Source organism: Kogia breviceps, chromosome 19, assembly GCF_026419965.1.
Source record: "Kogia breviceps isolate mKogBre1 chromosome 19, mKogBre1 haplotype 1, whole genome shotgun sequence".
Lineage (NCBI taxonomy): Eukaryota > Metazoa > Chordata > Mammalia > Artiodactyla > Physeteridae > Kogia > Kogia breviceps.
In genome coordinates this window covers 13,764,611-13,777,121 of record NC_081328.1, presented here as the reverse complement: position 1 = coordinate 13,777,121, position 12,511 = coordinate 13,764,611, and the positions used below count along the sequence as shown (strand labels likewise).

The following is a 12,511-nucleotide window of genomic DNA, read 5'->3' as shown; positions in this document are numbered from 1 at the left end:
CTTCTTTAAGTTGTCAAACTGTTTGCTTTAAAATTTTTAATTAGTTTTTTTAAACAAATTATCAAAGTAGAGTAGTGAGAGTTAAAGAAGATGTTAAAATACACATGGTAAAACCTATCTGTCACAACCTTTCAGATGCTCATTATCTCTCAGTTGGATTATTTCAGTAGTACTCTGATGAGTCTCCCTGGCTTTGGTCCATTTTTTCACATTATTATCAGAATAAACTTCCTAGAGCCATGAATATATCATATATCACCCTTCCATCAGAAATCTTCACAAGTTCCTTATTGCTCTGAGAATAAAGTCAAAATGTTAACAGCAATTGCCTAGAACTGCGGTGTCTAGAGTGGGATTTATACTCGATGATATGTTAAGATGTAGGAAGAATATATTAGAAGTTCTGTTTTTAAAATGTATTTTTAATGCAGGTTTGTAATATACATACTATATTAATTAGTACAGTAGAACATCTATATAATTTATAATCAAATGATAGATATAGATGGAAATGGAGATAGGGATATAGAGACATAGAAGATGTGTGCAAGTGTTTAGTGGAAAAACCAGAGAGCAAAAGAGCATGTACACAAATATTCCAGTAACTTAAAACAATAGCTTTCATTTGATAACAGAGTGGTGGGATCATAAGCCTGTAATTGGTATGTTAAGTCTATGAAAGGGGGATGTTTTGTATATTTTAAAGTTAAATGGTTAATTCTCAGTGATGGGAAAGTGAGAAATTACTTTTCTCTTTATACTTTTCTGTACTTTTTTTCTTTTTCTATTTGCAAAAGAGAGAAATGAAGTTTTGACCATTTTTCAAAGCTTAATTTCTTCAGGAAAATTCCCTTGCCACTCTAGTCAGAAATAATCTTTCTCTCCTCTAGCTTCCAGTAGTGTTTATTTGTGCCTCTGTGGCAGTTTTTCTTACTCTCCATTGAACAAGCAATTGCACACGTGCTATGTAGACACTGCTGGATGCCGAGGACACAAAAACACAAACTGTTTCAAGGAGTAGTGTATTGCCTTTAGGGGGAAAAGAGGTGCAACCAGTTTTAACAGGATAATTGTACAGAGTGCAGTCCAAGCACAGAAGGGTTACCTTAGTGCCCAAGAAGTCAGAGAAAGATGCTTACTTTCCATTGTGTGTGAATTACCTCTTTTGGACTTTAGGTTTCTTGAGATAATGAAATGGAAGTACGAATATGAACAGTGTTGTTTTTGGTTTTGAGAGGGGTTGGGTTGGATTTTTATATTACTTGTAATTACAAGTAATAAATGAAGTCTTCACTTTTTTTTTTTTACAGAGCATAAATTGTTTAGTTTTGATTTTAAAAAGTAGGTAGTAAGTCACTGCTTCCCGTGACTCCATCCACCCCCACATATACCCTATTGGTAACCACTCTTCCTATCTTTCTTTATCCTTCCCGTGTTTTTTGATGCAGATTTAAACAAATACAAGTAAAGTTTCTTTTTTTTTTTTCCAGGAAAATTCCCAGATGTTTCAAGGTAGACCTTGCAAGAATATGTACCCTAATGAATATTTTCCTCATGGAATAACAAATGGAGCCAGTTGGTACAATGTCCCAGGTAAACATTCTTTTATATTAAGGCTGTATAACTTGATAGATTTTCTGTCCCCCTGGATGGTACTGCTTGTTACTGATTTTTTAATTTTGGGAAAGAATCATTCTTTTAAAAATATTGTATAAATAGTTTAAAACATTCAAATTACCGTTTCAACTATTTTTAATATTTGGTACACTTTGACTTTTCAGTAAAATAATGTACTGAAACTTCATGAAAGTGTTATATTTTACTGCTGGCTATTACAAAGAACTTCAGATGTGCTAAGAGGAAGAGTGTGAGCTACACTTGAATTCTTCCTGAACATGAAAGTACAGATGTTTTACCTGTACCACAAGCATCAGAGAGCTCTCAAATGAACGCATTATTGGTTTTCAGCCATACTGATAAGAGATGAATTTGGCTTTTTACTAGGAATGTTGCTTACAATTTGGGATCTGAGCTAGTTAGAACTTCTTCAGAGTAACTGATTTAAAATTTTTATCCTTCAGGTGGTATGCAGGACTGGAACTATTTACAAACAAACTGCTTTGAAGTGACTATTGAACTTGGTTGTGTGAAATACCCATTTGAGAAAGATCTGCCAAAATTTTGGGAACAGAATCGAAGATCTCTAATCCAGTTTCTGAAACAGGTGACGATTCTGGAGTGACGTATGAAATTTCTCCCAAGAGCAAGAAGATTTTTGTGTGTACATGTGATTTTCATGCATTGATTTTAGGATACACCTCATTTGAATTCCAGTTTGACCTATTCATGTTTTCGTATATTTATCTAGAAAATTCATGGATGTAAATGAGTTTATTTATATGCGCAGAGAAGAGTTAAAAATGATTAAACAATATAGTGATGATGTTTTGCACTTAATGGTTAGTGATCACTTTTTACCCTTGTCTTTATAAAAGGCTACTATAGATTGGGTACATGCCTAAGAATTTGTCAAGTGATAAAGATGGGCTATGGGGTAAATTTTTTTTTTTGCCATTGGTTTACTGTGAAATGATTAATTTCCTTTTGTTTGGATGTGCATCGTGGCCAATAGGTAAAGACTATAAGAAATATGCTAATAGTGGTTAAAATTATTAGGATAATCTGACTAATACTTTGTGCCAGTACTTTGCTGAGTAGAGTGGCATAATGGCTGTGAGTTTGCATACTAATTTTTTAGAACATTTTATTCTGAAAATTTGAAACATCAGGAAAAATTATAAGACTAACAATAAATACTATTCCTTTACCTAGTTTTAACAATTTTTACACTTTGCTGCATTTGTGTTTTATATATATATAAACACACACACACTTTTGTTGAACTATTTCAGTATAAATTGCAGGTGTTATATGATATTTATCCCAAAGTATTTCGGAATACATCTTCTAAAAATAAGGTTAATTCTCCTACCTGACTTCTCCAATTGCTATTATCTCACCTAAGAAAATTAACAGTAACTCCCTATACTACCTAATACCTAATCCATGTTCAAATTTCCTCCACTTGTCCTCAAAATGTCTTTCTGTAGCTGATAGGAAGATAAAGACAAATCTATCTTATGAAAAACTAGTCTTTCAGAAGCTGAAATATTTTGTTTAATGGGCGCTTACATTTAGCTTTACTCTGAGCTCCTGAATTCCTGTTTGTTCTACATGTTTACATTTATTTAACAATCTGTTATTTTGGATGTGAACTCCCAAAATAATTAGATGATGATCTTTATCAGTAAAAATCTGGGTGTCCTTGTGCTTTATCCAGGTTCATCAGGGTGTCAAAGGATTCGTCCTAGATGCCACAGATGGCAGAGGTATATTAAATGCCACCATTAGTGTTGCTGAAATTAATCACCCAGTAACTACTTACAAAACTGGAGATTACTGGCGTCTGTTGGTTCCAGGAACTTATAAAATCACAGCATCTGCTCGAGGGTGAGTTACTGAATGCTTTGTAATTGAGTGCTTGGAGATGAAACAAGCATAGTTCCATTCTAAAAGATTATTGCCAGAAAGCCCTGTAGAGGCTAAGCAAGCAACCTTGAGTTTAATGCTGAGGAGTTTAGAGCTGGTTACACATTTGACTCTTCTCTGGTGGCACATTGAGTACATGAACCATCAGATGTAAGAAATCTGTGAAATTATTCACTTTGAACAGTAGCCTCTTTTACCTTCATCCTCTCAGGTCACCTTCCCCTGTCCAGATGTAAAGCCATAGTGACTGATTTCCTTCACTATGGGTAACAGTTCTGGGAAGTACTTGTTAGGAGGGGAAAAAAAAATTTCATGTTGTCCCCAAAATACCACCACTTTACATGTGTACCCTTTTAAAACTCTTTCACAGGCACTTATTTTTTATTATTGTACCTTTGCCTTCTCGCATCAGTGAGATTTTCTTACTTACTGCTAATTATCTGAGAAAAGCCATTTTCATATTTTTTAGTTTTTCTCACCACAAAGATATATTTACTTGAAAAGAAAAAATTAACTTATGACCTTTTCCCTTGGAATAAACTTAATATTCCTTATGTTCCTCCTCCTTTACAAATACCTTAGAACCGGAGCCACCTTACTTTTAGTCAAAACTTATAATTTTTATCCTCTTGTAGTTTTCTTTTTTATATTTGATACATATAGGTATTCCCACAGAATATTTTCCTCTCCCCCTACTAGCTCACTTATTTCTGAAGAGTTACTGTGAACCCTCATTGAAGTAAGGGTAAATACATGGAAACATTTAAAGTTACTGTTACCTTTTTTAAAAAAATGTTTTTCAAATATCAAGTGGTCTGTAAATGAATGGGTGAGAACTTTAACAAGTAAAGAAGTCTATTCTGGTTTTTTTCAGTTTTGGCATAGTATTGGAAAAACCAAAGCATCAAGGTATCTGAAAAATGGGGCAAGAATGATGCGTTTGGCAGAGAATGTCCTAAGTTAGTACTTCTCAAACTTTTTCCACCATATTCCCTGATGACAGACAAGTGAACTCAGATCCCAGGAAGTATGGGAGTATACACTGCAAGCATGAGCTTTCTTTTGAAGTCATATATTTAATCTTAAAAACTCATTTATGTTTTATAGTCTACCCTTTTATGGTCTTCATTAATGTTTAAAACAAATTTTAAAATCTCACAAAGTTAACAATTTGACCCTTTAGGGAGATGCACCACATTTATCTCAAGGATTCACATATCCTCTGCACACCTCTGTTTTCCCAGGGTTTGGGTACTCCAGCTGCAGAAGCGTGGCTCTGATCTGTCTCCTTTATTACAGGTATAATCCAGTTACCAAGAATGTGACCGTAAACAGTGAAGGTGCTGTTCAGGTCAACTTCACACTTGTTCGATCTTCAACAGATTCAAACAATGAATCAAAGAAAGGCAAGGGGGACAGCACCAACAACGAGGGTGCCAGCGATCCGACTACTAAAGAGTTTGAAACTTTAATTAAAGACCTTTCAGCTGAGAATGGTTTGGAAGGCTTCATGTTACGCTCCTCAAATCTGGCTCTTTATCGATACCATTCATACAAGGACTTATCAGAGTTTCTGAGAGGACTTGTGATGAACTATCCACATATTACAAATCTTACCAAGTAAGTGTCACCTTCTTGCTGCCTTTTTTTCCTCTTTCTTTCTCCCTTTCTCCTTCCCTCCCTCTTTCTTCCTTCCTTCCTTCCTCCCTCCCTCCCTCCCTCCCTCCCTTCTTTCCTTCCTTCCTTTCTCTCTTCTCTCCTTCCTTCCTTCCTTCCTTCTTCATTTTAAAGAGGTTACATTTAGCATAAGCCACATTAAATGGTTCTTGCAATTTATTTAGAGATATTTGGGAGCTGAATGTATAGAGAGTTGGATTTCACTTATTTTGAAACAGATGTTTGCTTGGAGATCTTTCTAACAATGAATCTTGGAAACTTTTATGAGAAACATTGGAGCAGAATTACTTGTTAGTTTAGCAGTGTGTGGCCTGTGCCTCCAGAAAATGTAAAATCATTCTTTCTAATGATTACTTTGATTTCAAAACCCTTTCTACTTCTCAGCTGCAGATTCACGTTCTGACTAAATATTATTTAGTTTGTTTCATTTTGCTGGGGACAGGGACAAATTTGGAACTATGAGCTCACTTGTCAGGGATCATGTTTAACCTTTTCTTCAAATTAGAAAATGAAGCCTGGTTGGCTGTCATTTTCTGTGCTTTATTCTCTACTCACAGTCACGGTTCCCTGAAACCTTAGGGACATATGTGATTGAGGGTTCTGGGAAAACATGCAGTACTGGCTTACATAAAACTGATGGCTGAGACAACTTTTACCTTCACTTCTTAGGCTTCTCTGCTTCACTTTCACTGTCTCAAAACTATTTCCTTGATTTGTTGATTCCTATTATTTGCCTATTTTAGGTCCTTTACATTTTGCCCTGAACTTACAGTTCTCCACTACAAACCTAATGAACATTAACTAGCCTTTCACTTTTTCACTTTTTTTTCCTTCATTGGTTCTTTTAATTTTACCAGTAAATTTACTTTCTCAAATACTGGTTTATAATGTCTGTAATTGCAAAGACTGATATTTACTTTGGCAATACCAATTACCTCTCTTCCGCAACTGACTCTTGAACATTTCTGCCCAGGTCAGGTTTTAATACTGTCCATGTTAGTGCCATATAGACGTTACAGACTTTCTTATTTTAAAACAAAAAATTGGACATTATTTTGCTATCCATTTACTTAGTTCATTTAAGTTTTTTTTTAACCCTTCAATTAAACATGCACTTCTTAGTTAAATACTTCCCCAGCAAATATGCAATACCTGCCAGTGGTGGGACACAAGGCAGTTTTAGGTGGTCCTCCAGCGGTTGCTAAGTATCATTAAATACCATTGTGAGAAAGCAGTACTTTGTCTAGTCTATTAATCCTCAATTTAATGCCAATTTTTTTTTCTATCTAACTCTTGTAAATCTCCCTTTATATCAAAGAAAGCAGGCCTTTTAAATTAGTTTTGCTGTAATCTTGGTACTGCATTTAAAGTATAAAATGTCTTATTTGTGTAAATTAATTTAGATTTAAAAAGTAAGGTGCTCTGCATTTGTGTATATTTAAATATTTCCATAATAATAATCTAAGTGAGTTAACTTAAAAGACATATGTTAACTAGGGACTTCCCTGGAGGTCCAGTGGTTAAGACTCCATGCTTCCAGTGCAGGGGCCACGGGTTTGATCCCTGGTCGGGGAACTAGGATCCCACGTGGTAGGCAGCACAGCCAAAAAAAAAAAAAAAAAAAAAAAGACATATATTAACTAAAGAGTAGTATAGATTATAGAAGATTGGGTAAATATTATGAAGGTGATAGGAGAATGACAATTTGGAGGAATGCTGAACTAAATCATGATCTTTCCTAAATCTGATAGTATCTCACATCTATTTGACTTTCTTTGATTAAGGGAACCTAATTTTCTTAAAGTAGTCTGACATTAAGATTTACTCTTTAAAGACTTTTTAAGACTTTACAAATTTTGTTCTCATTTGTTTTTTTAAAATCTGTAAGGCAGCATTAACATAATACTTGATTACTTGCTGACTTTTTGTTTCTGGTTTTTGAAAGTTTGGGACAGAGTGCTGAATATCGTCACATTTGGTCCCTTGAAATCTCCAATAAGCCCAATGTATCTGAGCCTGAAGAACCAAAGATTCGTTTTGTTGCTGGTATCCATGGAAATGCTCCAGTTGGAACTGAACTTCTTTTGGCTCTGGCAGAATTTCTCTGCCTAAACTACAAAAAGAACCCAGCTGTTACCCAAGTAAGAAAATAGCCTGTTTTGACATGCTTTAAAAGGAAAAAGCTCAGTGATACACTGATATCAAGGCACCATTTTTTAAAAATTTAATTTCCTGTTAGATTTTATACAGAGGTAATTTTAAAATCATTATAAACTTTACTCTTTAAAAATGGACCTTGGTATATAATCATTGTTAATTGTGTCTTTCTGTTATATTTCTTTGTATATATTAAGAGCCATAGGGGAAAAAAATAATAAAGATTTGCATTCAGTCCTCTATTCCTTTATGTTACCCTTCCAATCTTTACTCACAGTGACGTATATTCTAATTAGAGGGACTTCCATTGCCAGTTATTTATAACTAGGATACTATATTGAAAAATGAGGTAGAAGAGAAATTGGGGTTTTTTTCATGTAATAAAGATGAAATTATTGGACACCTTGGATGCTAAGAGATTTTAGAAAAAGTGATATGGCAGTGTCTACTTTAGTCGCCTGTGACTATAGAATAGAACGTTGATCCAGAAGCTGGTTATGTATGATTAAGCAACCTAGTTTCTGTGTTGTCTTAGGGAAAGGAAGGAAAGAGTGTGCATCTGTCTAGAACACTCACTAATTGGCACTGTCTGTATAGAACTTAGGAAAGGGGAAAAGAACTAGTATTTGTTTAATACCTACTATGTGCTAGGTACTTTACATACATCATAATTTAATCCTCAACCCTGCAATTATGTTAGCTTCATTTTATAGATGTGAAAACTGAGGCAGAGATATTTGATAACTTACAGGAGGTCACACAGCTACTAAGTGGTAAAGCAGGGATTTAAACCCAAGCATGTCTCACTCTAAAGCCTGTGCTGTTCTGTTTTACCCTACTGCCTCCCCTGAAAGAAATTTGGAAAGAATTGATGTCATGATTAGGATCCCATGATGTGGGATTAGATGAGATGAACTTAAATCAGACTTGATCAAAAATTATTTTACCATTTTCAGCAAAGCAGATCCCATTGACTTCTTCATTTGAGTTACAGGAGTATTTCAAAGATTTTTGTTGTTGTTCTTTTTTAAAAGGGAGATTACCTAGGACAGTGGTTCTCTACCCTGGCTATATATTGAAAACATCTGGGAAGCTTTTACAAATACCAGTGCCTGGAGTCCATCCCCAGAAGCATCAATATTTCTTTAAAAGCTCCTTAGGTTATTCTAACATTTGGCCAGAGTTACTACCTACTGATCTTAAGGTTGTAAGAGACTATACATCCCAGGTAAAACATCTACCAGGAATTTCAAAACTTGTAGTTTATGAGAATTTGCCTCACTGGTCTAATTAGGCTTAGATCACTTTAGATTGCCATTTGTTTTGAGCTAAGTGCCAGAATTATCTGGAGAGTTCAAGAAAATATACATATACCAAGAGACATATGGTTAAGCCCAAGCATATATGAAAAAAATCTCCCTCAGAGATTCCAGCATAAATAAATTAAAGGATTGCAAATATATTTTCAAGGTATTGACAATTTTACTAGAATAAATAAACCAGGGATCACTTATTCTGATTTACTATTAGAAATATGTAGGATGAATTATATCAGAAATTCATGCCATAAATGTAGGTATTAACACCTCTGGATATGGCTCATTTGAGGGAGAAATTATGAGTAAGACAAATACCCTACCTCATTTTTTTTTTTGATATGCTGATTTCAACTCTTCTGTCTCATTGTTTCCAGACATACATTGATATTTGTCACATTATATGTTCCAGCTTTTAATCTGGAAGTACAATATTATTATAAATACAATATTATTGTTTATTGTATTTGTATTATTTTTATTTATTGACCTAAGCCAGTGGTCAGCAAACTTTTTCTATAAAGGGCCATATAGTATATATTTTGGACTTCGTGGGTCAGATGTTGTGTGTTGCAACTACTCAACTCTGCCACTGCAGAACAAAAACCAGTCATATGAATGGGCAAGGCTGTGTGCCAATAAAACTTTATTTACAATAGCAAGCAGCAGGCTGGGTTTAGCCTACCAACAGTGGTTTCTGACCCTGTTGTAAGATATTGGGAGGTCTCTGGGAACAGTAGCTGTGCAGTTTTTTGTTTCTTTTTTAATTTTTTTGGAGCAAGAGAGAATTTTGTTTATTTTTCAGTTCTGCCTTTTAAATCTGTGTTTAAAACAAACAATAAAGACTTTCTGTTTGAAGCATGAGAGGGTACCTTTTGATTCCACATAGAGCTAATAAACTCATTGATTTCTGTTTCTGTTTTAGTTGATCGACAGGACTAGAATTGTGATTGTCCCTTCTCTAAATCCAGATGGGCGAGAGAGAGCACAAGAGAAAGACTGTACTTCAAAGATAGGACAGACAAATGCTCGTGGCAAAGACCTGGATACAGACTTCACAAGTAAGACCAATATTTAGGTCATTAAAGTACTTTGTAGATAATTTTATTTCTCTTTGCTAGGAGATTGGTTGATCCTATTTTATAGATGAGTAAGGGGTGCTTTCTTGTCTAGGATGTACAATATAAATGAATAGAGACATCTAGAAAACTTTTCAGATTTTTCTTGTTTTTCATTTGCAAAAGTAATTCAAGTTTTTTTCTTAGAAATTCAATCGGGCTTCCCTGGTGGCGCAGTAGTTGAGAGTCCGCCTGCCGATGCAGGGGACACAGGTTCGTGCCCCGGTCTGGGAAGATCCCACATGCGGCTAGGCCTGTGAGCCGTGACCGCTGAGCCTGCGCGTCCGGAGCCTGTGCTCCGCAACGGGAGAGGCCACAGCAGTGAGAGGCCTGCGTACTGCAAAAAAAAAAAAAAAAAAAGAAATTCAATCAATAATATTGTGGGGGAGGTTTTCATCATAGTCATACAGAGATGTATATTCTTTCTCTCTACTCTCTTACATATGAGTGTACGCACACGTACACACACACACAATGTATGTGTGTATTGATTTGAAGGGGCCTGTTTCTTATTTACTTAAATAGGATCATCAGCTATACATATTGTTCTGCAACTTTTTTATTAAATATATCATTGACATCTATCTATTTCAAAACTCATAATCTCTAACATTCTTATTAATGGCATCTTATTATTCTATTAATATATGGTAGTACTCTAGTTTATTCAACAATTTCCCTACTGATGGACATTTAGTTTCTTTTTAATTTTTTGCTCTTGCAAACAATGCTTCAGAAAATACCCTGATTTCTGAAAATCTTATTTTCTTTCAAGGACGGGTTATTATTTTTTAAAAGAGGGTATGTCCATCCCTTTTTGTTTCCAGTAAGAATTTTCTTAAACTTGGTTAGAGTCATTAACCTTTCAGCATTATACTAAAGTGTGTAAAACTCAAAATAACCTACCTCCTAGGATGTATCTTTCTTGTGTGAGGTAGTGGCTTATGGAGTAATAAAGTATTTATCTACAGATTTTGTAAGTTAGCCTTTTGACTGTGCTCAAGTAGGGAATATTTTCTTAGTTGCTCATACTAAAATTTCAAAACTTGATATTTTATGTTTGACGTTTCTATTTTTTAGATAATGCCTCCCAACCTGAAACTAAAGCCATCATTGAAAATTTGATTCAGAAACAAGACTTCAGTCTTTCTGTTGCTTTAGATGGTGGTTCAGTGCTGGTCACATACCCATATGACAAGCCAGTACAAACAGGTATATAGAATGTCGCTTTACATATATACTATTTAAGCTTAAATAGGAAATTACAATTAGGTAATATCCCTTCTAAAATTTTTTTAAATGGTGAGCATTTGAGCACACATGAATAAACAACCTAAAAAGACTGTACATACATCAACAGTTCAGTTACTTGGAGGAGGGAGGTCAGATCTAATGATGGCCTAGCTTTATTCAGTGTAGCCATCTTGTCACATCTGCTCAATTTTTACTCTATAGACATTTATGGAACAATTATTATGTCTCTAGACATTGGAAATACAAAAGTGAATAAGACACAATGCCCACCCCAAGAAATCCATATTATGTAATCAAACATTAACAATACAGAATTGCCCTCTCCTGCTTTAAACCTTGACTGACTGGTTGCACCTTGTGGTGAGTTAAACAGTTGCCTGTTGAATCTCTCTGAGGCCATTGTATATGGAGATAATTTGTGTTGCTTTCAATGCAGCTTACAAGGAATATTGTAATTAGGCCACAGTCGCCCCCAAATATAGTAAAACATACCAAAATAGGTTTGTATTTTAGTGTGATAACTTGTTAAACTTGCCATTAGTGCCTTTTAATATAAGGAAGATGCTTATCTTCTTGGTCATATTATCTTGGGGTGAACAGAGCCGTGTGCTTAACTATAATAACTCCTCAATAAACTTCAGTGAGGTACAAGATTTACTAGAAGTAAAGAAGTTGAACTTGGAGAAAAATCTTTTCAGTTTCTCTGCTAACTTCTGTATTTTTCTTTTTGTAGTGGAAAACAAAGAGACTCTAAAGCATTTGGCATCTCTTTATGCAAATAATCATCCATCGATGCATATGGGTCAGCCCAGTTGCCCAAATAAATCAGGTAGGTATTTTCCCTACCCTTTGTTATTGTTGTTGCTGTTTTGGGAGAGGATGAGGACTTGCCTTATGATCTTGTTGATCCTACATCTCTCAATGCTTTTATAGATGAGAATATTCCAGGAGGAGTAATGCGTGGAGCAGAATGGCACAGTCACCTGGGCAGCATGAAGGTATGCTTTATAGAATACGGTGAGAATGGAATTATAAATACGTATTGGACATTGAGTGAAAGAATAGGTGACTTTTCTGATATAGTAAAGTGAATGGCATCTGCTTTGTGGCTTCCTTGACATGATAGTCCTTAAATTAACTAACCTCTGACAGCAATTTTTTTTGCCATTTTAACCATTTTTAATTATAATTTCAGTGATATTTTAATTACATTAACAGTGTCATGCAACTATCACCATATCTATTTTCAAAACTTACATTACCCCAAACAGAAACTCTGTGCCCCAAAGCAATAACTCCCCATTCTCCTCTTCTCCCAGCCCCTGGTAACTTCTAATCTACTCTCTGTCTCTATATATTTGCCTATTCTGGATATTTCATATAAGTGGAATTGTACAATATTTTTTCTTTTGTGTCCAGCTTTCTTCACTTAGCATAATT

At 34.9% G+C, this 12,511-nt stretch overlaps 1 protein-coding gene across 1 annotated transcript in view; it reads left to right on the top strand.

Moving 5' to 3' along the window:
* CPD (carboxypeptidase D) overlaps window positions 1-12,511 on the top strand; it is a 71,660-nt gene that overhangs the window by 48,539 nt on the left and 10,610 nt on the right. Inside the window, exons 9-17 of the mRNA XM_059046279.2 lie at window positions 1,491-1,593; window positions 2,082-2,224; window positions 3,341-3,510; window positions 4,849-5,169; window positions 7,172-7,367; window positions 9,625-9,760; window positions 10,898-11,029; window positions 11,805-11,900; window positions 12,005-12,069. Of these exons, the coding sequence (XP_058902262.2) occupies window positions 1,491-1,593; window positions 2,082-2,224; window positions 3,341-3,510; window positions 4,849-5,169; window positions 7,172-7,367; window positions 9,625-9,760; window positions 10,898-11,029; window positions 11,805-11,900; window positions 12,005-12,069 (1,362 nt within the window). The remainder of the gene's footprint in view (window positions 1-1,490; window positions 1,594-2,081; window positions 2,225-3,340; window positions 3,511-4,848; window positions 5,170-7,171; window positions 7,368-9,624; window positions 9,761-10,897; window positions 11,030-11,804; window positions 11,901-12,004; window positions 12,070-12,511) is intronic.